General features: G+C 38.7%; 1 protein-coding gene across 1 annotated transcript in view; it reads right to left on the reverse strand.

Moving 5' to 3' along the window:
- The window catches only part of sorl1 (sortilin-related receptor, L(DLR class) A repeats containing), a 122,959-nt gene that overhangs the window by 67,089 nt on the left and 32,891 nt on the right, over positions 1–22,979 (reverse strand). The window contains exons 4-8 of the mRNA XM_079673803.1: positions 21,315–21,476; positions 20,792–20,859; positions 12,993–13,173; positions 3,206–3,307; positions 974–1,143 (exon numbers count right to left, since the gene is read on the reverse strand). Coding sequence (XP_079529929.1) covers positions 974–1,143; positions 3,206–3,307; positions 12,993–13,173; positions 20,792–20,859; positions 21,315–21,476 — 683 coding nt within the window. The remainder of the gene's footprint in view (positions 1–973; positions 1,144–3,205; positions 3,308–12,992; positions 13,174–20,791; positions 20,860–21,314; positions 21,477–22,979) is intronic.

Raw genomic sequence — 22,979 nt, forward strand, 5'->3', positions numbered from 1 at the left:
CTCCCAGATATTGCTGTGCGACATGAAGACATTTTAATATTGAGATGTCTTTGATCAAATTCCTTATACCAATATTGCGCCAATGATTTAAGGGTGACTAGCGTGCTTAAAAAAAAAAAAGAAGATCTCTCTCTCTCAGGTGTGTGCTGTACAGCCGCAATACGTAATTAAAACTTTCCATGCCAATAAAAATAATTGCTTTGGGATTGCTTCAGACAGCCCTTGTGTCCAACTTGGGTTGCCCTCGTAAAATCAATCTGCGCACTGTTGATAAATCGGCCCTACCCTTGCTCAGACAACCAGAAAGAGCTTGGTGTAAATCTGCTGCTCTTTGCCTTGAAAGGGAGACCATACATCTGGTGCCACCCTGTGAAGCCAGCAGCTGTGGGAAGACCCAGGAGATTAGGAGGATTATATATCACATCTACTTTTGTCTTCAAACCAGACCAACAGGTTTACTCTATCCATCAGCCTCATATTTGTTGCACTTGTTAGACTTTTCTTTAGTGGCCTATATTTGCGACATGGGCCTAAAAAGCTCTGCGTTGACATTAATTCCTGTGGAGAGATCGGTGCCAATACACTAGGCGGAAGCGTTGACCGCAGCATCTCAATGCTCTACGTTGTCACCCAGCCTTTGTTTACTTTGATAACATAGTGACGTCACTATGTAACACTCAGGCTTCTATTGGCTAGCGCTCCAACAAATTTGGACGTGATAGGCTAAGGGTTGGGACCTCTCGGAGCAGTTGGCCAATCAAAACAGAGGCCTGCCAGCTAACTAATCAGAACAGACTGGTTTCGGACAGGGTGAAAAGAGTCACAGTAGAGGCACAAAATACAAATATGAACCTCAAAATGAGCGAAACAGGGCCTCTTTAAACTACTGTATATATATATGTGTGTGTGTGTGGGGGTGTGTGTGTGTGGGGGTGTGTGTGTGTGTGTGTGTGTGTGTGTGTGTGTGTAATACCTGATCAGTGTGTTGCTGCCAGAGCCCTCAGGACTGTAGTAAAGAACATTCTCCAGAGACAGAGAGAAGGACAGGCCCTGTGTGTCCGAGATGTAGAGGTGTGTGACGTTGTTCAGGTGATTCACACACACAAACACTTGGTCCTCTGACGCATCTGCTATGTAGTACTCCTGTTAGGACAAGAAGAAGATGGGAGGGGGGTCATCTTTAGACTGAGGATGCAATATGACTGGAAACGATGTAAAAAGATTTCAGAAACAGAAATTCAGCTGCATACATGATGATGTAGGTGGTTCCTCCTTCAGAATGAAGATATCCTTTGTGTGTATTTTCTTTTTTAAATGGGAGCCACAGTGTTCATATTTAGTTTGCTTATTACAACTACTGCAGAGAGTGCTAAAACAGATAGGAGTTAGGAGGAGCGTTTGACACTGGCTCGAGAATTATCCCATTGGCAAATTCATACAAACTTTGGGAACCACTATCTTGACAATCAGGTTAACTCATGGATCTAACACCTTTTAAATCTGCATATTCTGCAAAAATACAAGCTCTTTGTACAATGTTCTGTTGACATAAAAAAACACAGAAAAGGTATTTTTCCCGTTAGGTTAACACATCTTAAGGTTCATTCATTAAGATTTAGCGGCAGTAGCTCAAACTTAAGAGACTTGGCTTTGGGACCAAAGGGTCGCCGGTTCACTTCCCGATAGAAACAAAAATAAGGAATGTGGACTGGTAGCTTGGAGAGGTGCCAGCTCCCTTCCTGGGTACTGCCGAGGCATCGAACCAACTGTTCCCTGGGGTTGGAAAAACTGACGATCTGTATGCTCTGACAATTCCAGTGGTTACTTTACTTAAAGGGGACTTATCATACAAAATGCACTTTTGTACGTCTTTTATACATGAATATATGTCCCCGGTGTGTCAGGGAACTCACTAAGTGTCAGAAAACACAACCCTTTCTCTTTTCCTCCATACCCAAATCTCTAAAAACGGGGCTGCAACGGATCTGATATAGACTGATCCAGATTTGAAAATTCTCTAACGTCAGGAACGAGGAGCTCCGCCTATATGGGCAACTCTCCACCTATCAGGAGGAGACAGCCACAGCCATTGCCATTCGAAAGCGCTGGAGACGCTGTAGTATATATGCCAGGCCTGTAGGTGGCGCTGTATTCTGCCACAAAAGCAGCGAAGAAGACTTCTCAGATTCAGCCCTTGCAAGAACAGGGCTAAAAAAGAGCAAATAGAGCGAAATGAGGCATGGCTAAAATGCATGATCTGTTTGGTATTTTGAAAAAAAAACTTTGCTGACATGTTTTGTATAGGTATGGCCCTACAATATATTATTCAAACATAGCATGATGGATCCACTTTAAGTAAACATATAAGTACCAGAGATAAGAATACTCTGTTACAAGTAGAAGTTTACTCAACTCAATAAAGGACATACGCATTAGCATCAAAATATACTTGAAGTACCGAAAGTAAAAGTACTAAGCACATTTGCTCATTTTAGAATAATATATATAATACATTTAGATTATTATTATCAATGTATTAATATGTTTATCAAAGCTGGTAAAGCTGGAACTCATTTTATTATTTTATTGACTGCTGGGTAGCTTGTGAATTTACTCCAGGTGTAACTCAAGTCTTATTTGAGTTTTGACTATGTATTCAATTAGTAATCCAAATCTCCAAAGTAACTTAAGGTATTAAATAAATGTAGTGGGGTAGAAGTACAAAGTAAAAAACTAATTAAAATACTCAAGTAAAGTACAAGTACCTCAGAATTGTACTTAAGTACAGTCCTTTGCAAATGTACTTAGTAACTTGACTTCATTGAACAATTGCTCACTCACTGTGTTTTATATTTATATATATGTTTTCAGACTTCATATGTATAGGTCCTGTGCATGTGTGTGTACTGTGTATAATAACAGTGAACAACGGAATTTCCTGTTGGGGAAAAATAAAGGGACTTCTTCTAATGTTGTTTTCAGATAAGCGCACATTTTTTTCTATACATACATTTTAGCGCCGTAACACAACAACAAAAGAGTTTGGTGTGTTTTGAAGTAGCGTAGGATTATGGGAGTTGGTGTCAATTCCGATTCGATACCCAGAAATACTTCATCTTTAGTTCCTCATTTGGCCGGTTGATCCAGTTTTCATTAGTTGTTCATCAATTGAATGACCGCAGCATTAGATGTAAAAGAAACTCACTGTGATTGGATGTCGGGTCATAAACTGGGCTGCTTTCATTGGCTGGCGGTTGTAGGAGACCCAGAGCTGGACAGATGAAGGTGCATGGCTGCCAAACTGTTTCTGGAGAGGCAGAAGACACAGAGACAGAGAAAGCACAGTCAGATAACTCATCGTGTATGTCAAACCCTTGAACATTTCAGAGGCGGCCAATCTGCTGTGATCTGTTTGGTAACTCAGCAACTCCAACTTGGAATTGACATACAGGCTTCATCTGTCAATGAAGAAGGATTCAATGAGTTAGCATAAATGTTGGAGGCCACAACTACTCAAAATATTTGTTGAAATGTTAAATCAGGCATCTAAAAATCTTAAACATCGTTGTGCAGTGCGGTCCCCAGAGGTTGTGGATAAGGACAAGGGACTTTGGTCATCTGGACTATCCTGATGATGTTTTCCTGTCTTCATGGCCTTACAGTGCTTGCCAGCTGAGTCAGAAAACATTAAAAGTCCAGAAAGACTCACAGTGGGGTACAAAAAGCTGTGTGTACTGTATCTGTGTGTGTGTCTTGGAACGATTTATTTCCATCCTTGACTGCCTAAAACACCCCCCAGTCTCCAGCAAAGCATTTCAGGCTTTTCAATTCAGTCTATTGATTTATCTAGCGTAGTGCCACATCGACTGTGTGGTGTGATGTGAAAGCAAAGCAGCAACTACACTGAAACACTAGGAGGGAATGGAGAGAGAGAGGAAAATAAGGGTTAAGGTCTATATGGTATACAATTATGTAAAATACAAGCCAATATTCCTTCTGATATGTAAGGAACAGTTGTCTATAGGACTATATTCTCTTCACATGTTATACTTTAATCAAGGTTTTCAGGTCAGTGTAATTTGTGAGTCGAGAGGGAAAATTAGACAGGAGGAGAATGTCAACTACGGTATGTGTTTTCACATGTAAGTGGTATGGTGATTATACCATATATTTTCCCACTGAAACCTCAGATTGCCTTGCAATGGCAACAGTAATTGGCCACACATTCCACTGTGCTCATATTCTCTCAAGCTGATCCTCTCTAAACTCTCGCTGTTTTCTCAAAATTAAATCAGGGCCTCAGATCAACGCAGCCTGATGGCAAACAGACACTATCACATTATTGTTAATTGTAATAAGTAATACACAACTCATAAATATAAAATTACCAGAAATAAACTAGATGTAGTTGTGCTAAGGAATGTTAATGGGAATAAATACGCAATTCCCAACTCTGAGATCTCAACTTTTTGACATAACAATTGTTATTAAATCAGATGAAACCAATGAGATAAGGGACACTTGCGATGTTGATCTGGCCATAGAGGCTAGTCTGCTGTTGTGAAAACAATAAACTATAAAACAATTTATATAAAAGGTCAGAGTAATAACTGATGTCCATGGATCACCAGAAGAGGTTGAATATAGATAGATGCCTAACAAAAAGAGACAACAAGACATGAATAAATGACTAACATTTTGTGGGAAAATAAAACAGCAGACCTTTGTTTGAAACCATAAAGATTTCAAAGGATACAGAAAACATTGAAAGCTGATGAATCCATCAGGGACACAATATCTTTATGCTAACCCACGTCTAAAGATAAATGTCTGAACAACGCAGCTGTGTTACAGGAGTTCAACAGGGCTCAATACTGGGCCCCCGCATCTTTTCCTTTTCTACAAGGATGCTTGGTTCTCTCATCCCCTTGCACGGCTCCTATTAACACTCATTTCACCCTGCTAGGTTATTTTCAAGATTGCTTTGAAGGGTGGCCATTCCTAGCAGATATAAACATATACACATAAAAATAAATAATATACCCTTCACAAAACAACTTACTTTCCTACTATCCTATGTACAGTATCTAGTAATGTATAGCATTGTTATTGGGCTAAATTATATTTAAGAGGTATTATTTAGGGACATGTTGGTTCATTGTAGTCTTACACAGTTTGACTTTTTTTTTTAAATCACACAAAAGCTGCAAAGAATGATATTCCTACATTAATAATTAACTAATGATTGTGTGTCACACAATAACTATGCATTTTAGATCATTTTAAAAAGGAGCATTATAGCATCTTTCAGCTCATTGTTTTGGGTTTAATGCCCCCAACTGCTCTATATTTGTTGATATACTTTCCACAGCAGCAAGCGTTCAGTGAAAGAGCTGTGATAAAACCAATGACCACTCTCTGTCCAGCACTATATATCAGACGGACAGATGGTGAACACAGTGCAACATTTAGCAGCTAAAGAGCAAGATTTGTATAAGGAGTTTGATGAGACAAAAACAGAGCTAAAAGAGAGTAAATAATATTTTCAGGTGGACAGAAAATTTAAACAAATTCATGCAGAGTTGTTCTGATATTTGTCTTTCTCTTTACAGGCCCATTTTGTATATCGACTTTATAAGACTTAAATCCACAACCCAGACTTTTTAATGAGTTGCTTACACTGAAATTGTAAAACTAGGGAGGGGCAGAAGGGGAATTCAGGTTAAAAAGTTAGGTGGAAAAGATACTTTACTTCCTTCAGTTTCATTTAGAATGAGAAAAATAAATACTTTCTCTTTGAAGAAACACTAGAATAGCAGCAATAGCAAGTGTCAATGTGGTAACATGGAGTTCTAAACAGCAAAGCTCTTCTGGGAATTTCCTGTAAAATACCAAAACACAGATGAGGAGAGGGCCAGGAATGTGTCTGTGGTATTCACTAAACCGTGTTGTTTTAAAAAAAAAATGCTAGTAAGCAAGAGCTTCAGAAGGGAGTACTGTTGCACTTTGTAGAGGAATAATTACTCCCCCAATCTGTACTTCCTGTTTTCTTCTCCGTCTGTCCCAGACTTTCTTTGCACAGAAACTGATCTAGATGAGAAGTAATATAGCTTAAAGATAACTGCTAAGATAAAAAGGGATTATAAATGTCCCCATTACATCTACAGTATTAGGCCGGTTATCTTACTCCAGTCCCCCTGATGGGACCAAAGGCTGCATATTTAAAGTCTGATTAGCACTCTATTCCTGAAGAACCTTAAGATGTTTCTATATAAAACCCTCAATGTATGGCTCTTTAATTAGCTTAAGCAGCTTGGCACTGCCAAAAGCACTTGTAATATTTCATTATTCTAAATCCAATTAGTGCAAACCAAAGACAGAAAAATGAAAGAAAGAAAGTAACTAAGACCCCATTTACACGCAAACGAAAATGAAATGCAAACGAACCGAATACGATATCAAAAAAGTCTTCCGTTCACACGAGACCGCTCGAAAGCGCTGGAGACGCTGTAGTACATATGCCGGGCCTGTAAGTGGCGCTGTACTTCTGCCACAAAATACACCAAAAGCAGCGAAGAAGACCACAGGGCATGGTTGCCATGGTTGCCCTTCTGTTTATGCCCCGCGGTGGATTTAGCAACCTTTAGTTCATGTAGTTCTCCATGTCCACTTGTTGCTGATGGTTGTGGTAGAGGAGCTGTAGATTTTTGCACTAACATCTGTAGCATGGTCAGTAGCAGTAGCAGTAGCTACTGACAGTAGCTACTGACCATGCTACAGCAGTGAGCAGCAGAAGTGGGGCTATGGCTTCATCGTTATCAGGAAATGATCGTATAGGGCACACTGAGCCGTTTGGCCCCCCAGAGCGTTCCGTTTGCAGATCTACCCACCTTGGGGCCCGTTATCGTTTGCGGGGTCCGTTTCCGCGTTCCCGTTACGGCCTTGTGTGAACGAACGGGCTATACGAAAGAGAAAAGTAGCGGATACAAACGTTTGCATTCTCGTGTAAACAGCACCTAAAAGGATTCTTCATGGTAAAACAAATATAGACAAGTTTACGCGCCAAAACACGGGTAGCGCCATGACACTACACAAATGCACTTCATTTCCGCCGGAAGTCTTTTGCACAGCGTCTGTCGGTGTAAACCGATGTAAACAGTCAGACGGGCACTGGTGTAAACACAGCGATTTCGATGCTAACAGTGATGCTAGCTTGGGAACACGATTCTACTTCTTTGACTGGAGATGGCGTTACTCTCCCCCACCCGAATTCAGTGCAAAACTGGGAGGATAACATGACGACGTGGCCCAGCATAAAACCAAAATAAACTGCCTTATTTAGGTCATGCCCACAGGAGCCAACAGTTGTCTGTTGTTTACATAATGCACAATTTACATGATCTCTTTATGCTGTGCAATATATCATATGTGCCTGTACTGTTTGAGTGAAAATAAAGTTTGATGTAATTTAATTTCATTATTGCACTGTTATTGCATTATTGCATTTCATATGTTCCTTAGAGTGCTACAATTTCTTTTAACACAGTTCATCATTCATATTAAGCTCATACTGTACATAAATAACACTGAATGAATTAATTGTTGAGAGGAAACTAAAGAAATGGCTTCAACAAGAAAGATCACATGTTTAATCCTAACAGGTATTACAAATTAAAATATAAAAGCAGCCCACACAATTACATCACTATGAAAATATTCATATATAATATTAAAAAATACAATGCATGCAGTATTTGTTGTGTTTATCTGTATTTAATGAACAACATGGCTGGGTGCTGGGTGCTGGTTTGTGGTCGTAGCACTCTCTATCTAACCACTCGTTCAGGTGCTTTCTCGAGTGATTGCAACCAACTACCGCACACGTAGTTCCCGAACCACTTTTCTTCATGTTGTAATTGTTATATCCTCTTTGTCTCTGCGATATCAGTGCTTTGTCGGCACAACGGAGCTAGCTAGCAAAACAAACCCAGTCCGCCAAAACGGAAGTGCATTGCATCGAAGGGAGGAGTTCAGGATGTAGAGCGGAAACGGCTCAATAACTTGTGTATAGATAGCTCTGCTAGCAGCTCCTACTTGCCTTTGTTCATACAAAACTTTTAGGAAGATGTCATGCCCCTGAGTTATCCATTTAATTCTTAATTGTAGCATTAAAGAACAAGCTTGTATTTTTGTATTGCAATATATATTGCCTTTATATTATTTATATTATTATATTGCAATCTCAGTTGTTTATAACATATAGCAGTACATTTGTACATTAGTATTAATGTAGCACAATATGGGAGTGAAGCCAGATGTGGATAGGCAGGTTTTAAAATTCAGTATGTCCAACTCTTAACTTTTATTTTTAGTTCAGAATGACGCTAACGTTGTACACTTTGGTAGATAGCAGAAATGATGCTAAGAGAAAAAAACACAATAACCAGCAAATATAAGCAATCTACCCACAAAGCAATACATTACAGTAACCTATTACCGTGTTTCTTCCCATGGTGATAGAAATACACGTACAGAGCAGTGGCAGTGCAGAGGTATAAAGTTTAGAGATGTTTTTGACGATTGAATCGTCAAAAACATCTCTAAACTTTATGCCTCTGCACTGCCACTGTTATCTCAGCGCTTCGCTAGAAGTCAATAATGACTTCCTATATCCCATGTAGCACCGATTAATTGGTCTAGAAACTCTCTGAGGAAACACTTCAGAAAGGAAACGTAACCAAACAGAGCATGTGTGGCAGTATTATGTTGCCCTCTTGAACAAGGCTTTTACTTTCTTTTCCATGTCAGCGAGCCCCAGATGGATCAGTATTAGGTCGAAGTCGAATTTGAAAAGGTTTTGTTCTATAATCTGCCTACATATTTGGATTGGAAATTATTTAGAAAAATGGTTTTATCTGTCATGTAAGTAGGAAGATAATGCTACAATGAGTGCAAACGATGATCTTTATTAGGTAGAAAATTAGGCTTTATTCTTGTTATCATGAAGTCATGGTTCACATACTATCCTTTATTTGCAGCTATTAATCAGATATCAAGGTCATCTTCGACTGTTATCACCTTACAAATTCCATGTCCATACTTACTGTAGGTCAATTGATCACAACAGGGCTCTTTTGATTACTACTGAACAAACTCTAGTGGTCAAAAGCTCCAGTAAAAAAACATAGTAAGTCCACTTTGAGTTAAGGTTAATTGCTCAAACAATCATTTTAACTTATTTTCACACAGTTTGTACAGTTCTTACATTTTGCTCATCACAGTTAAAGCTAGCATAACACACTATATCTGACATCAGTTCGAAAAAGCCTCCAAGGCTGTTATTAGATTATTATAAGATTATTTTCCGTTCAATCGTCTACTGTTGTGAAATTGTTGTTGCTTGAGCTGTTGCACAACTCTACTCTCAGGCCTGACAAAAGAGGTCAAGATATCAGTCAGATATCCTCATTCTCTTTTGGTCAATATATCCAACTTTATCTTTAGGAGCTAACATTCGCTAACATTAGCCAACGTTATCATTTCACAGAGTGACAGAAGCAGAAACTCACAATTCCTTGGAGATCTCAATTAAGATGATTAAGATCTAGATGTGAAATATAACTTAAGGAATTCTCACTACAATTTCTGTCGGACAGTGCTAATTTAAAGCTACAAAACACAGGGCTGAACAGCTGACGCTAGATTATTATTTGACTGATACATCCTCCTGATGGTGCTTTTCAACATGGAAAAGACTAAATCCTTGCTAACCTTTTAAATGATGAATGATACAGAGTGGCATTTCCATCACTTACATGCCAGCATAGGTTACATTGGGTGAACTCACACATTTAATGCAAATACATTTTTTAACTGGGGGATTAAAAAAAAGGCCCCAAAGAAAAAAGAAGGCCATTGCCTCTGCCTTAAACCCTGCACATGCCTCGTTTTACAACGTCTTGCGTCACATCCCGAGCAGTAAACAAAACCACTCTTGGCAGTTGTTGGCCTCTCCACACTTTGAGGTTAACCTCTGCGTGTAATTGGACCACAATAGTAATTGCAAGGGAGGATTACTCGTTAGTTTGACCACATTAGCCACTGGTAATTATTGAAGCTGCTGTATATTTCTGACACTTTATTAGCACAGCGCTTAATCCTGCCTGCTTGCTGTGTACCCAGTAAATTGCACCATATGCAACACAAATCTGCATTTACAGACTGTATTCATAGATCACTTGCCTTGCCAAAGCGACTTACAATAAGTACATTCGACCAGGAAGATACAAACTTGAAGAAAACAGAATCATATAAGTACATCAGGTTTCATAGAGCCAAACATTTCAAGTGCTACTCAACTGGCTTTAGATAAGCCAGTCCTTTATTAGTGTATAAGTGCTTTGTTAGTAATTCTATCTCTCGAAGTGGAGTCGAAAGAGATGAGTTTTCAGTCTGCGCCGGAAGATGTGTAAGCTTTCTGCTGTCCTGATTTCAATGGGGAGCTCATTCCACCATTTTGGAGCCAGGATAGCAAAGCCACGTGTTTTTGCAGATGGGAACTTGGATCCCCCTCGCAGTGCGGGTGCAGCGAGCTGTTTGGCTGATGCAGAGCGGAGTGCACGTGCTGGGGTGTATGGTTTAACCATGTCCTGGATGTAGGAAGGGCCAGATTCATTCGCCGCATGGTACGCAAGTACCATTGTCTTGAAGTGGATTCTAGCAGTTACTGGAAGCCAGTGAAGGGAGCGGAGGAGCGGCGTGGTGTGGGAGAATTTTGGAAATCACATTTGCAAATAGCAGAGCAGAAAGCGACCCAGTTAAAGTAGATTCAGTTATTTGAATCATTGCACAATTAGCGCAGTATTGCAATGGAAAACATAATTAAGTAATAGTTACATTGAACTACATATCTTTGATGAAATATGGGAAAGATGGGATGTGAAACACAGTCCATTACTAATGACACCGTGGTAAGATCTGATATTCAATGTAGGTATGAATATTGATGTTGTGTTGGTTACTTGATAGCTATATAGTGGTGCAGAAACGAGTCCTAAAACCCGCAAATAACTTTTTACTTTTATCATTTTTACCACTTGCGGCTCCCTTGTCTCAAAGTCAGTGTTTTTTTGTTATGTTTGTGGTTAGAAGCATGAAGTAAATTCTGTGGTTAACACAATCTGAAGACATTTTCACGTTTTGTCCTCCAACGTCAGTGAATACACCACTCGTGAATGTCCAAAACATTTACGAGTCAAGAAAACCGCGGTTGCTAACAAGTGACTAAAAGAGACTGCAAAACATCATCACGTAGTTCGTTTACCTATTTACTTCAGTGGATTGCATTAACGCTTCAAAAATGTGGTATTAATATGTGGAGATTATCCTGCTTAACAAAACATGTTAAGTATCATGAATGTGTATTTGCCACAGAGCTTATTGTATGGGCTGAAATCCTATGGCAAAATTCTATTGGATTTTTTTTTTCAGATTTGTGGATTGTTATATAGATTGGTGTAAATTCTTACAATGCAGCAAAACAAAACAAAAAATGCAAAAATCCCTGACTCATAAATGCAGTATACAAAAAGTGACTAAGCAGTAAGATTTGATGCACAGCTAGATGCATTAACCTAGTATGATGAACTATCTGATATCAATAATCCAATCAGACAAATCTTTCACAGCTGACTTGTCTTATGATTACAATTGTTTCTCAAACACTGCAGTTAGCCCAAGCCGGCATGTCATGCGGAAGAAAGCAAATCTGTCCGAGGCACCCTGTGAAACGTAGGAGGAGAAGATATCCAAATCTTATTCACCATCTGCTCCGCTGTGTGTTTGTCTGCTGCCTAAGCGAGGCTTTTTCTACACAAACACTGGAGACTAACAATGACAAAAATACAGCGCTTCACGTTACCGCCTGCCAAATATTGACCTGTTACACTCAGCACATTATGCTAAGGTGGGAAACTGGTTGCTCACTACATTGCTCAACTAAGCTGTAATACAATGTGAGCTTTTAAAAAAAATGTATGCAGGTGCATTGTTGCAAGTTGTTAAACATTTTTGAAATAGTTTCTGTCCATTGTAGTATTATATTTCTGTCTTTTGGTTCGGGTAAATAAAGACTTTTAGTGGAGTGTTATGGATTAAAGAGGATATATTCTGCAAATGTTCAGGTTTCATATTTGTATTTTGTGGCTCTACCGTAACATGTTTACATGCTTAAATGTTCAAAAAAGGTGCTTTATTCTGCTCTGATCGGTTAGCTAGGCGGCTCTGTTGTGATTGGTCAACTGCTTTGAGGTATACAAGAGGGAACTTTGGGATTTTAGCCTTCGCAGACCATTTACAAGCACACAAACCTAAATAATCCACTACAGGAAATGGAAAACCCCAAAATCATAAAAAGGCCTATTAAACAATGGGGAAAATACAGACAACTAGCAGAAAAACAGAGTGGACTAAATGAAATGAAATTGAAAGTACCAATTTCCTCCAACTTTCACAACCAATTTTGTTCCCCTTTAATTATCTTACAGAACCATTTCATTTCCCTTCTCATTTCCAGATAACCTATTTAACAAAGGAGGACTGAAATTGTTTGTTTTGAAGAAGGTTTTTCAGGAGGTGCATTATCCTTGCTATAAGTTATTTCTTACATAATCTGCGGTTATTGAGCAGTAAGTTGAATTTTAAAAGCCTGTTTTTTGTCATTAAGGGTTGGCCGATTAAAAGCAGAGAAGATACTCCATTTGTAATGATATGAAAGATTAATAAACGCGAGGATTTCAAAGTGATATTGGGTCTATTGACAGATCAATAAATTAGGTAATTTGTCAGCTCAAATTCAACCTTTGTAAAAAAGGTCATCATTACTCTGTACAACCTTTATGTGTTAGAAAAGGTTTTGATGTCAAGAATAACATAGTGGCAAGAGACAAACATGACATTAACCAAACACAGTTCAGCGTGCTCAGCTCTCTTACCCGGGTGGTGGTGGCGAACAGGTACTTGTCTCGTAGCTGGAAGCTGTCGGCCTGCTCCAGGATCACCGTGCGGTTCTGTTCACTCTGGAAGAAGTCGGTGCTGCTGAGTATAGTGGAGACACCCTGGGGCTCATGTCTCTGGACCAGCACTGTGGTGGGGGGGTCATAAGGCTCCATGCCCCTGTGATAGGGTGAGGAAAGACGAAGGAAAGAAACGAGGGTGGAGGAGAGGGGTAGATAAGACGGAAGGGAGTTCAGAGGGGTGCATAAAGCAAGGGAAATCATTCTGTTAGGCAATTCTTTCCAATATAAAATATTAACATTACCTTGTTTTCTTCCAACTTTATATTAAAACAGTATTTCTAGTGGTTAAGTAATGGAGTGCATTAGGCCCACGTACAATTTCCTCTCATTGGGTTCCTCGTTTATGACACGTCTTTGTGAACATGTGAACATAAACATTTTATATGTCTCATCACCAAAGGATTTCTCTGTAGGTGTATTGAATCAGGATAAACATTACCATTCATTTTCAAAAAGTTCACACATTTTAACCAAAAGATGTATTCAAGCCATCGACTTTTGTCACACAACTTTCTGCAAACCCTCACATGCCTTTTTGATTAGATTATGCTCCGACAAAGAAGGCTAATTATCATTGGAAGGTGAAACACAGTGACCATATTTTTGTATTTCCTATTCTCATATCCCTTAAAGGTCAAACTTGGACAAACCAAAATTGAACTGGGAGACAAAAATGTGCACAGATTTACTTTGTCCCTTTGAGCAAATCCACTGAGAGCAAAATTATATTGAAATCAACTGATTTCACCACACAATTAGGCCATTTGAGATGCTGTTGTGAACTGTTAAGAACGAATCTCTCTTGGTCAAATCTTCACTCCAATTAAATAACAACTCTGTTAGAAAACACCTGGTTCCTTCCTAACAAGCTGAAGGTACATGCCTGTGTACAGAAACACTTAAAAAGGTAAATTAACTACAACTAAGTATAGGTGAATTTCAGCAAAAAAAACATCCAATAGCACGATCTGCTGCCAAAACCAATTCGCTTATAAGGTCCGGCTGAATTGTTACACTGCCAGCATAGAGCACTGTGCTCCCTGTAGCAGGGCAACAATGGCCCAGTTGACCATTTTCAAAGTCAAAGCCAGTTTAATATTTCCCATGGGCCACAAGGTTGTTCAGTGGTTAGCACAACAAGAAGCTTTGAGGTTTGACACACCTCTTTTTCCTCCGTGAGGACTTTGCCTGTTCCCCCAGTTGTAAGTTTCAAGTTTAAGTGGTGTGGTTTTTTTTCATTTCCCAGACATGGAGGGAATATAAACTGAGGCCCTAAAGAGATGTATCTTTGTTTAGGTTTGAAATGCAAAAGTATCCCGCATAATTTCCTTTAGATGTCTCATTTAAGATACCATTTCAGCTTGGATAACTTTACTCAGAGGTAAGAGTCTAAAACATAGGCAGTGGCACTGAATCCTTCTTATTAACCTAAAAATAAGAATTATTCTGTCTTTCATTCTTACAAAGACTGCTTTTTAGCTATAAGAAACGCCACATTTCAAGATGTTAAATGTCAGCACAAAATAGAGACAACGAGCATGTTCAAAACTAAAATGTCCCCATAGTCAAACTATTTGTGTCCACTAGTGCACAGCAAGGGTGTTCTGAAACTGTTGCACGGAGAGCCAGTCAGAATGAATGAAGGAGGTTCACTGGGTCTTATCGTCTGCCTTCCAAAGCAGTGTGTTTCCCTCCAGAGTCTCGAGAGCTAAACAGAGAGAGCAGTGTGTTGGCTCGGCTCTGCCTCTGTGGCATTCTTTCAAAGGTCCTTGTTCAACTGATGGACACTGTCTGGGCTTCATGAGTGCATGGAGGGCTATTCGCAGTCTGTCTCGGTCCCTTCCTTTAAATTAATGTCTGCCCCTACTAAACACTTCCCTAAACCCAATTCCTTCCTTGTTTTGGCAGTTTCTCATTTTCTGACAGCTCTGTTTGTCATTTGGTTAGTGTTTCCCTAAAATGATTTAGAAGGAAAATACTACCCATTTTAGATTGGACTGTCCACATCTTCTTTTTTTTAGTTCCTTATACGTGACTTTGTTGCATGACTGGAAGGATAAGATAATAGGTTGCATGACAAGGTAAAAAGATAACATCAAAAAAGATAAATCAACAAAGTATTGGCTCAAAGTATTGGCTCAAAGTATTGGCTCAAAGTATTGGCTCAAAGTATTGGCTCAAAGTATTGGCGGCGCGATGTATGGGCGCGATGTAGCATCACAAAGTATCGTCACAAAGTATTGTCTTGAATAATAGGCAACAACGGCTCTCACGGCCGAATGTCAATTGGTCTGTTTTTAAAACATTTAAAAACTTTACAAGCACATGTTGACTCGCAAAGGCATATTTGCTCTTTACCTTTGTTGAACAGTGAAAAATGTGTGTTAACCCTCCCCTCTATCCCTCTTTTAAGCCTAGCTGCTTCATTTCTCTCAGTGCATTTAAGTCCCTCCAGGATTTGTAGTGTTATCTGTAATCCACATGGAAAAAGAGATTGTAGTTCTCATTGTATGCACAGAGGATTTTACTGGGTCTGTCTCCTAGCAGTGAGATCAGAGGATTAGGAGTTGGGTGGGGGACGTACCAATCACAATGGTTTGCTTTTAAATGCATCCAGCAGCAGACTGAGAGTCAGGCTTGAGTTTCTTTGGCTTTCAGCAACCTAAGAATGATAGGCAGCACAACATTAGCACCCCATGCTAAAGCCAGAACAAACAGGATTACACCCAAATTGGATAGAGCCACAGGGGGAAAGTTTAAGATCAATCATTACTTGCCCTGCCTTTGTCCTCAGATCATTTGCAGTTACTTTTGGTTAGTGTACCAATGCAATGGTGTAGCTTTAAAACAGACTTAAACATATATTTGAGGTTGCTTTTAATTCTGTATAAATTCAACCTCCTATTTGTCAAAGAAAAATGTGTTATTCCTTTTTTAAAACATTGGTGTGGCCTTTACTACAAATGTGCTTGCCAGGATGAGTTCCCTGGATGCTTAAGAAATCTGATGTATATTTAAACATTTCAAGCTTTTATCTTATTAGTAGGTAAGCATATTTTTACATTCTGAAAATATATTTTGTCTAGCTGTTTTAAAGTAAAGCCATCTGAATTCATTAAAGATGTTGAAGCAAGTTCTCATTAATGAATGATGGAGAATGGTGTGTGTGCACAAATGTGGAGTCACTGAGGAAAGGTGTTGGTCTCTCCAGCCAATTAAACGTTCTTCCTCTCCAACTTCAACTAATATTTCAACTGGTTTTAGAGCCACATTTAAACTTATAACTACATGAATTTGTTCCTTTAACTGACATTTTAACATTATCGTTTCAGTGTTAACTGGTCAAATGAGCTTCCAGCTCTTCAACAGTTAGATAAACTACTTCTTTGTTTCATTGTCAGAGACAATTTAACTCCTTTAAGGGCATCGAATCAAAACAACCATATTTAATGTTCTCATTATTACACCAGCTGCTTTTGTCTGCTTTCACATTTTTAGTTTTTTCTCTATTCCTTTGAATGCTAATAATTCACCCGACACTATTACACAACCTTTCAGGGATTTAAAGGGGCCCCACTATGCTCATTTTCATGTTCATATTGTAATGTTTGCCTCTAGTGTGACATGTTTATATGCTTTAATGTTCAAAAAGTGTTTTATCTAGGCCTTAGCCTATCATGAACAAAGTGTTGGAGCTCTAACCAATAGAATTGAGAGTGTTGCATAGTGATGTCATTATGTTACAGGAGTAAACAAAGGAGTTCAATCAAGGCGTTTCAGGTAGGTAGGTAACTTTGGGATTTTAGCCTTTGCAGACCATTTACATGTACAAAACCTATATAACACAGTACAGGAAAGGGAAACCCCCCAAAAAGCATTATAGGGACACTTTAACTTCAACCCACACTTCTGTGATTGCAATGAGGACATTGTAAAATATAAAGTTGTTTGCATTGGCTGTTACTGTTTTTCACTACAAACAAACAAAACTGAATTACTTCAAGTCCACAATGTTTGTCCTGAATACATCTTGCTTTGTTTTCAAAGAGTGACATAGCGTTTTTATCTCATATCAAAATATATTTCTTGGTAGGTTTCTGCTGTATCAAAGGCCTTTCAGATCTACAATACACTGAACATGATCACAGTGAGGTGTGGATGTGGATGTGTGCAGGCAAACTTTGTTTCCGTGATCTGTCTGAAGGTGCTTCCATCGAGCACACAGGCAGGAGAAAATGCATAGAAAGGAAGCTAGTGATATTTATTCAAACTAAAACTCATCCATTAGCTCAGTCTGTTTTATTGTTCAGTACTGTTTTGAAATGTCCTCTTTTTGCCAAAATCTTAAGCACGGCCTTGTAAGCCAACTGCTTTATTCAATTTAAAGTAAAAGACCCGGACTGCTGAAGAGTTTGGCATATAAAAGGGTACGAAATCCCTGATTTCATTGTCTTGCTGTTGGCAACAGTGCAGTACGAAAGGCTCTAAAAGGAAGGCTACTTCCAAAAAAAAAGTATAGCTTTTTTCAAATTGGGTTAAAGCAGACTATAAAATCCACTATTTTGAAACACAGTAAGAGTGAGGCGTCCTTTTGTTCAGAGGGCAGAGGTACATGCTACTGGTCTTTGGATGTTGTATTACAAATCATTCACACAGCAGACAAACTAGGTTTGACTGAAATGACTCTTGGCGTTACGTAAAAAAATCTAACAATTTATTTATCAGCACCATGAGGACAAATAAGGTACAAGGCTAATGTTAACATTTTGCACATAACTACTTAAATGTATCTTCACAGCGTTAAACCAAACATAAATATTGGATGAAGCAAAATACTTTTTGTCATGTTTCCAAAAGTACCATTTATTCCACTTAAAGGGTGGGGAGAACCTATATAACTGCCAATTTGGAGCAATATCTATATGATTCCATACATAAACTGAATAAAAGATGTAATACAGACATCAATAATTTAAATAAACACCTGATGTAGCAGCATTTTATTATATAATCCAAGAGCAAGAATTCAAATGCATATGGTAGTCTCCTTCTTTGGTGGTCTCTCATCTCAGTTTTATATAAAGTCAGTTTTCTTTCATTCCCCGTTTCATATAATTCTGCTCATTTTCAGGTTCAAATGTATATGTTGTGCCTCTACTGTGCTTCAATGTTCAAAAAACTCTTTATGTTTCTCATACTGCCTGTGCTGCAGCAGCTCTTTTCACCCTCCGTCTGAAACCAGAGCCCAGTCTGCTCTGATTGGTTAGCTGGCCGGCTCTGTTGTGATTGGTCCACCCCTTAGAGATCCTTAGCCTATTATGTACGATGTGTTTGAGCAATAGCCAACAGAAGCGTGAGTGTTACATAGTGATGTCACTAGAAGTAACCAAAGAGTCAGGAGGCGTATCAGTCAGGAGAGTGGGCGGGAGGTAAAATGTATGAACAGAATCGAAAATCTTATGAAAAATCTTATGAATACTACTTGATAAAAATGTGTACAATATTTGAGCCTTGTTATTTTTTGCACAACCCGCCAGGGTGAAATGGACTTGGTATAAGATACAAATGAATATGTTCTTATTTATGTGCTTGAACCATTTAGATGAGTCAGCTACAACAGCTGGTCGAATAATGCTATAATGGATCTTTAGATCATCATCATCACACTGATCCTGGCATGTTTTAATGAAATCAATATCGGCTGAAATACTTTCTTTTCTGAACTCAACAATATTATGTCCTCATCTTAATGTCCCTATGCGCTCTCCTTCACTCCTCCTTGCATATAAAAAGTGAACATTTGGTTTGAATATGAAACATTATTTTTGAGTGACTGACTTCTGACACAAAGGTATAGTCAAAATGCAAAGATGGGCTGAGCTTCAACACTGACAAGTCTTTTTATCTGAAAGAGACGCAACCATTTTAGCTTTAAATCATAGCTTTCGCAGAATACAATTGACTTACAACCAACAACAGCTTATTATATATTTATTGTGTGAGTAATGTGATTAAAGGGCATGTTTCTGTTGAACAACCATGAGTTGACCAGGTGATTTTGCAGTTCAAACATCTCCAGCAGACTGCCACTATTTTGCCTCTAGCTGACTCTCGAGCAGGAGATATCAGTCAGGAGATATTCTCCAATTAAACCTTCAGTCATATCAAATCAGTCTTTTAAATATGTCGGATTTAGTGTTTTCAGCCAAGACCTCCAGTACTTTGATCTTGTAGCTTTCAAAAAAGCGTAGTGGTCAATATTATAATAATAAATGTTTAATCTTATTTAATTTAGGGTTAGGGTTAGGCATATACTAAATATTAAAATGATTCCGATCTGGATGGAGGCCTACAAACCTGACCAAGACATCGCTAGTGTTTCAAGTATTCTTGAATATGTAATTCCTGATATTATTCACAAGACTTGCTTTGCAGTTACATTTCTCACACCCCTCTCTACTTCTGCTAATGAGAGGTGAGACGGTGAGAAGCCATCTCTTCAATGTAGTATAACCACTTGATGTTAGGCTTTGACATTCATGTTCATATTGATGCACTGATGAAATATAAACAGCCCACAGAGGAGGGGCGGCTGGTTCTCACTGTGATCCAAGATGATCTTCATCACCTTTGATCTCCTCTGCTGCCGAAGCTAAGGGAGTTTGTTTCTACTTTACTTCTGTGCAGCTGCTGCTCGAGGACTACAGGAAATGAACTGGAGGGCAGAATCATGTCTTGTAAAAAGCACATCTTCTTTTCAGATCACTTTGAAGGGTCTCTTCATGGTTGGTCAAGCAAAATCGTAACAAGGACGTGACATCATATTTTCTCGATCAGCTTGTAACTTTGAGAAATGCTTTGCTACATGAATATGTCCAAAAAGGAACAGCTGTTTTGTTTTCTATATTATATTATGTGTTCCTTCTATGCTCTTCTGACTGGTTTAAAGTGGATGGACTCGCTTTGAAAAGGAGATGTCGAATACATTTAAATTCAGATTAAAGGTCAATTCCAATCAATGATCATTTGCTGATCCGTCAATTTTCCTGGAGAAGAAGTAGTATTTTCAAGGTTGTGTCACTTAAAATCACCTTTGAATAACTTTTTAAATGGAAGAAATGCAATCTTCTGCAGCTCGGAATGGGTGGAAATGTGTTATTCCTTTATTTCCTCTTTTGAAAAGATGATGGATCACTGCACATTTGGCAGAGCTTTTGAAATGAATAGGAGGTTGTGTCTAAATAAAAATGATCCTAGATTTGCAAAATAACTGTCAAAGACAGGCCACCAGCTCCAACCACTGAACTAAAAATGTTAACGTTAAAATTGAGGGTTAACATCTGAACAAAATCGTTTTTTAGCCTAGATTCATAATTAATGAGGTGATGAGTTGCTGCATTTTTGTAAAAGTGAAAATCCTTGTGCTGCCGTTAAGCAGCTCACTGGGATCCTTATTTAATGACCATTCAGCCATAATTCAACAAAGAAAATGTGAGTATTTATCACACTTAAGCTCATGGGGACAGAATTTGCTATTCATTTAATGCTGACTGGAAACATACCTTTTCAGAGATCCTGATGTAATTGTTATTTTCTGAAAAGTTGTATATCCCCTTCCCTCCATACATGTATACTGAGAGCAGCACAGAGTTAGGGACATTCTTTAACATTCAGGATACAACACTTGTTGTGAGCTGAGACAGCGGTTGTCTTACCAAAAGTAGGTCTTCACGTGTTCTTGGATCAACACCCATGTCTCCCCAAAGTCGTCTGATTTCCACAGCTACAGGGGGGGGAAGAGAGAGGAGGAGGAGGGGGAGGGGGGGAAGAGGAGAGGGGGACGGTGTACTGTAAAAATGTAGGTCATGCTCATTCTTTTGTTTTGGCTCGTGCACATGTTACAAGAAGAACACTGGAGGGCCCCGTTTCTGCTAGTGCTTGAATCAAGGAAACCAAAAAGAGCTTCCGTGGAAAAATCTAAGCAGCCAATAGTTTCTTCTCTTGGTAACTGCATAAGTATACTAGAAAAGGATATTTGTATTTTTAAATGTTACGTTTCTCATATAAGATTGTGGCTTTAACATAAAATAATAACGTCTGATGGTATAGAAGTTGGAAAAAAGTCTATAGAAGAATAGTGAATAAAATGCAGAAAGACAGCACACCTTTCACACCTTTAAAGCGGTCTCGTGAATTTGGATTGTCATTCACATATGTGATGCAGGGTGGAGTCGGTACCTGTTTGTTTGGGTGGGAGCTGTCATAGCCGAGCACCAGGTTGAAGGATCTGCTGTGGAGCAGCAGGTCTGTGGGTTTGAAGGGCAGAGAGAAGCCCTGCACGCTCTTACAGAAGTCAAAGGTCTTCCACAAGTAGTTGTTGGTAGAGTCCACAAAAAGGTACTGAAGAAGAGAATACAAAATTTAACTCACGACAAGACATTAAAACATTATTTCTTTGCTCATTTGGATTATTTGTACTCAGAAATGTGTAGAGCCTTAAAAATTTGAACGAGTGGGGGGGAATCTATTTCATGTAAGAAACAAGACTCTTAGACTTAATTGATTCACATATTCCCAAAATGTATTTTAAAATGCTACAGAAATCCTTCACACCAAGTCAAATCAGTTGATAAGCATTTCAACCCTAACCCTTGTTTTCATACCACACTGCCTTTATTACATAGCCGATTAAAGTAGATTCTAGATAAGCACCCCTGTCAACTGAATCCAGATTCAATTAAGAATATTATGGTGGCCTAAATATTAATTTAAGAGATACTGAAAGATGTATAACCCCATCAGCACATATTCCCCTGTCCTTTTACTTACAAAGTTAGTAGAGATGTCCCGATCCGATCACGTGATCGGGGATCGGAGCCGATCACGTGATTTTCAAAAGATCGGAATCGGGAGAAAAAAATCGGGGATCGGGATTTTTTTTTTTTTTTCTTTTTTTTTTTTTTAAATACTTTTTTAAAATGTTGTATTCAATGTTACAAAACAAAGATGACCATGTTCAAGTCTTAAAGTCATCCTGAGGCCTTAGTTTTGGTTTCAAATTACAGAACATCATGTATGTGTTGCTTCTTTGGGGCTTGTTTTCATAGACCTGGTTGCTTATTTCTCTCAAATCTGGCAACAGAGTGGGCAGGGCGCAGTGTCTAATTGTAGCAGTAAGCTAACAAGTACTGATAAGCTTTATTTTTGTTTTGATCCAATGCTGCACAACTGAACTGATCCAATGCTGCTGTGAAAAAAATAAGCTATATCCATGTTGGATAGAATATCCAATTTAAATAAAAAAAATAACCTTAAGGGACAACTTGAATGCTTTTTTTCCTCTTAATGCATTGCATAAAGATCGGATCGGGAAAAATCGGTATCGGCAAATTGTCAAAATCAAATGATCGGAATCGGATCGGGAGCAAAAAAAGGTGATCGGGACATCCCTAAAAGTTAGATTATGTAACGGTAATGTGCTAATCCTACTGTTCTCAGCTCGCTTTGATGTGCTGTGTCATTGTGTTCTCAATGCCACTCAATAATGTGTAGGCATGGAACAGCACACTGCTACCTTACAATTAATATATCCTCTAGGACGTTTCCAAGCCTGTCATTCAGACATTATTAAAATAAAAAAACTCACAGAATGTTTGGGTTCTTTAAAAAAAAAAAAGTGGCTAATAGCCCTAGCTATGTAGTTTGAAAATTAAAATGCTGGAAAACTCGCAAAACATATATTTTGTATTGCATTAGGTTCTGATATCCTGATTTGTAGTGCCCTTTACAGTCTAAACTGCAAAAACATTGGACCCTAAATGTCCCATTATTCAACTCAAAAGCATGTTTTTGTTAGACCCTCCATGTCTGGTTAACACCCATGTCTTTGAAATGCCAACCTTA

Source organism: Notothenia rossii, assembly GCF_949606895.1.
Source record: "Notothenia rossii genome assembly, chromosome: 4".
NCBI lineage: Eukaryota > Metazoa > Chordata > Actinopteri > Perciformes > Nototheniidae > Notothenia > Notothenia rossii.